The sequence below is a fragment of the Pundamilia nyererei genome, unplaced genomic scaffold (assembly GCF_000239375.1).
Source record: "Pundamilia nyererei isolate P.nyererei 1_Seehausen unplaced genomic scaffold, PunNye1.0 scaffold00133, whole genome shotgun sequence".
Taxonomy (NCBI): Eukaryota; Metazoa; Chordata; class Actinopteri; order Cichliformes; family Cichlidae; genus Pundamilia; species Pundamilia nyererei.
In genome coordinates, this window is record NW_005187534.1 from 155,394 (window position 1) to 159,636 (window position 4,243).

General features: G+C 45.5%; 1 protein-coding gene across 2 annotated transcripts in view; it reads right to left on the bottom strand.

Annotated features, from left to right (window-relative positions):
• nfkb2 (nuclear factor of kappa light polypeptide gene enhancer in B-cells 2 (p49/p100)) overlaps positions 1 to 4,040 on the bottom strand; it is a 19,628-nt gene extending 15,588 nt beyond the window's left edge. The window contains exons 1-2 of one of the 2 annotated variants that reach the window (XM_005743543.1): positions 3,957 to 4,040; positions 2,186 to 2,308 (exon numbers count right to left, since the gene is read on the bottom strand). In XM_005743543.1, coding sequence (XP_005743600.1) covers positions 2,186 to 2,202 — 17 coding nt within the window. In that variant the 5' untranslated portion in view covers positions 2,203 to 2,308; positions 3,957 to 4,040. Of the gene's footprint in view, positions 1 to 2,185; positions 2,309 to 3,201; positions 3,690 to 3,956 lie in introns of those variants that run through there. The other variant, XM_005743544.2, reaches the window with a different exon arrangement.
• Positions 4,041 to 4,243: the final 203 nt, after the last annotated feature.

Consider the following 4,243-nt stretch of genomic DNA (forward strand, 5'->3'; position numbering starts at 1 on the left):
GCATTTTTACAAACCAGTTCTGGTTCATGGTTTCATTCAACGAACCGCTTTCGCCCTTCTCATTCTGCATCACCGCCATTTTTCGGCCATGTGCGTATGTAAACAAAGGCACTGCGCATGCGCGTTTTACCCATATTCTATCGCCATATTTCATTTTCTTATCGTTGCCCAACATCATACCGGTGTTACTGTGAACGGTGTGAAATGACCCAGCACTAGTTTCCACACTGATAAACACATTTATGTTCTTTTTACTGCAGTGATACGAGTGTCTGAATCCACTATTGTTCTGTGATGAGAAGTTCAATGGAGGCATGTAAAATCAGGAAATATTTGCCATGAGTCAGAGAATATTCCCCACATATGAACTTCTAAATGTAACAGCAACAACGTCGTCTTTGCTGCCTGTTAGCAGAACAACCGCCAGAAGAACTTTAATAAACTTTAGATAAACCAGGGTGTGTGTGGGCTTCACGGGGACACAAACGCTGCTCTTTTAGTTTCTCATCAAGGAAAAATGAAGAACGACTCGAATACACCTGTTATTATTCTCACTACAATATTATTATTTCCTGTTGTTATTATTATTATTGCATACATACACTGAGCTGATACAGGAGTGATGAAGAAAACCGACAGCGTCTAACATGTATTTTTACATGACAGGCGCAGACAGGGCGTCACTTATAATCCAAATCTGAGGATGAGATGGTTTGTCAGTTTTATTTTCTTATTCTGACCCGTATTAAACTGGCCCCTATTGTAAACATCAGGCGCTTCCTGCAGCTTGGCTCTGATTATGAGGAAGAGCAGCAACAAACTGAACGAATAAACCAACGTCAGTCTGCATCAGAGGCTCCCATCGCTTTCAGGTGAGAGCCATATAGAGTCAAACTTTCCGCTGCGCTGGGATGTTTTGTAGCAACCGCTGTTTCAGAAACAACCTCCATGCGCCTTAACGAGGTGTTAGTCATCAGCTGCTGGTTGTCACGGAAACACAAAACAGACTGAGGTCTCAGCTGGTCAGATGATTTATTTAATCTAAAACAGGCTGCTGTCGGCTTGGGACCGAAGCATCAGTCCATCCTCCGTCTCAAACAGGCTCCTGTCTCTTTAAAAACATACTTTTCTCTGATTGGACAACTTGTGGAAGCCTGCAGAGGGGCACTACGTACCTACATGTGAGCTGCGCTGAATGATGATTTATGCAATCCACGAGAGAAAGCATGACGCGCTTCAGAGCGGCGGTCTGTTGGCGGTTTAAAAATGATTTCTTTCCTGCAAATCAAGTCAGGGGCGAGGGGGTGGAGCCTACAGCCGGAGGACGCAGACACTACGCAGGTTTGGGTTCATTTCCTCAGGTGATCGAACACACCTGTCTGGCAACCCACGCAGACACGTGGAGGACAAACACACCCAAGTGCACCAAGCGTGACACTGTCACATTTTCACGACCTTTAACCTTTTGATTCATGTTTGTGTTTGCTCTCATTCATCAGCTCACGGTCGGTGTTTCACTGTCAGAGGGTAAAAAGCTCGTTTGGAGGACCAATCACATCACTGCTCTTTATGTGTGTGTTTGTGTGTGCTGCATAAAGCGCTGTGAGTGCAGTCAGTGTAACACTGAAGTGAAGTTGTTCTGATTAAAAATGGTGAAAAGAACATGGACCCAAACGTCTTGGGTCGCAGCAGATGGCCCCGCCCCTCCCTGAGCCTGGTTCTGCTGGAGGTTTCTTCCTGTTAAAAGGGAGTTTTTCCTTCCCACTGTCACCAAAGTGCTGCTCATAGGGGGTCGCATGATTGTTGGGGTTTTGTCTGTATGTATTATTGTAGGGTCGACCTTACAATATAAAGCACCTTGAGGCGACTATTATAAATAAAGTTGAATTAATATTACTAATAACAACAACAACAACAATAATAATAATAATAGTGCCATGACGATTTAAAACAAAACCCTGGCGCTGCAGCGAGCAGGACAGGAAGTGAGATACACAGCCTGCTTTAACTTCAGTGCACAACCTACAAACCAAAACAAAAATCACTTTTTGGAGCTTCGGGGCTTCCGTAGAAACCACAGAAACATTCCTGTGCGTCGCTGAGCTTTGAGCAACAGGATTCCAAAACATCTCATAACAAACAGGAAACGCATCACAGCACATTACAGGGTTAACAGCAGACGTACCGCAGGGCTCCTGCCATGGCTCAGCGCTGACAACGACGATGATGATGATGATGATGATGATGATGATGATGATGATGAGGAGGAGGAGGCAGCTGACCTGTTCTTCCTCCTTCAGGGATTTTCCTGTGGATGGTAAGCGAAGGGTTAATGACACAGCTCGGTGCTGATGGAGTCACATCAGTGGGAATTTCCACCCTCCTCCTCCTCTGTGATGTGTGGGGACGATCAGGGAGCTCAGGCCCAACAGACACAGTTACAGGAGCAGTCCGCCTTCACCACAGCCTTAGTTTCACAGGGTTAGCTTAGCACAAACACTGAGAACCAATGGAAACTGTTAGCCTAAAACCCAACAGGAGGAGGAGGGGGAGCAGCTCTGGAAAGGTCACATTTACATCTGCTTTCATGTGTTTTTGGAAAAATGTTTTTCAAGCTACTCAGAAAAATTCATCTTTCAAAGAAAATGATGAATTTTTTTCAATGATTTGCAAACCAAACGAGGCGTTTAGGCGCCGTCAGAACTTTCTGTCCTACAAACAGACGAGGAAGACTTGCTGAAGCTTCGCTGCTTCCTCCAAACACAGTTTTCTGAACTTTGACTCTCGGACCTCGGCCTTATTTAAACTCTCCTCAGCTTCTTTAATCCGCTTTGATATTTTCACGTCTGTAAGGTAGAAATTCTCCTTTCATTCATTTTTCCAGAGCAGACAGAAAAGTCTCATTTTAATGTAGCACCATCAGCACCATCAGCACCACATCTGTGCTCTGCAAGCGTCACGTGATTGTTGGCTGCTGTCTGTTGTATATTTGTGAGTCTGTGAGCACCTTGAGGCGCCTGCTGTTGTGTTTGGTGCTTTATAAATAAAACAGACAAGATGATTAAATATTGTAACATCTGTGTCTAGAAAATTCTCTTTTGATCATATTTACAGTAATGAAGTCTGTGGATGTCATCAGAGCGCCTTAAAGGAAAACTTCAGGGTCAGAGGTCAGTGTCATAACGATGAATGTTCCCTAACCCTGCAGATGTCTGACGTCAGCACGGCTGTTTCACGGGTTCGTTTCGGGGAGATGTGCGAGCAGAGCCACACGCGTTGGATCCACCGTGAACACCTGGATGGAGATGATGCAGGTGTGGCGGAGCGCCTGGAGCCGCCTCGGGTCACACGGGGTAAAACGGCCGACGGCAGGGCTGGCGTGCAGCACGCTTCCTGTTAGAAAGGCCTTGTTTCCTCTGGAACTTCTTTCAGGTACATCTGAGCCGCAGGTGGGCCAGACCGAGACCACCACACGCCACACTGGAAGTCCTCACTCCGCGGCCCCTCGGCAGGATTCCGGAAACTGGCGAATCTGAGGGCTCGGTATGCGGTAAAGGATCATTTTGAACTGTGAAGCAGCTCAAGAACAAACCCCAGGAGCCGAGCACAGAGGCTGTTTAACTGGATTCTTTGCGCCTGACAACAAACACGAGCCTGGATTACAGAAGCAGAACGAGCCAGTTTAAACATCACAGCGCAACCTCAACACCTCCACACTTCATCTGCATCAAACACAGCCAGCGCTGAAACGACCCAATAATCGATCATCAATAATCCTCAGTGATCGAGTAACAGCTGCTCACGTCACCCCGAATGTTTGTCACGCGAGAATGAGGCACATTAAAGTTCGGCTGTGGTGGAATCACCTGAGTTACAGGTGCGTGTCCAGCGCTCGGTTAATAATTGTATTTTATTGATCAGCAGTTTGACTTTAAATGAAGTTAAAGAAACGTTACCTGCGCGCAGCTCTCAAGGTTCACTTCAGTCTGGAAACTCCAAACTGGATTCAGCAACAAGACCAAGATCACAACCCCGAGGTCACGTCCTGCTCCCGATTTTCAAAATAAAGCTAAGAACCCTGGACCTCTGATGTGAAGCAAACAGGAGAGAAATCTGTGAAAAACATTCAAACGAGAAGAGAAAAAAACAACAAAAAAGGAGGACAATAAAACAATAACAGTCGCAAAAAATATTCAGGAAAATTAAAAAACAGCATTTCAAATGTTTTTTTATTTATATATCA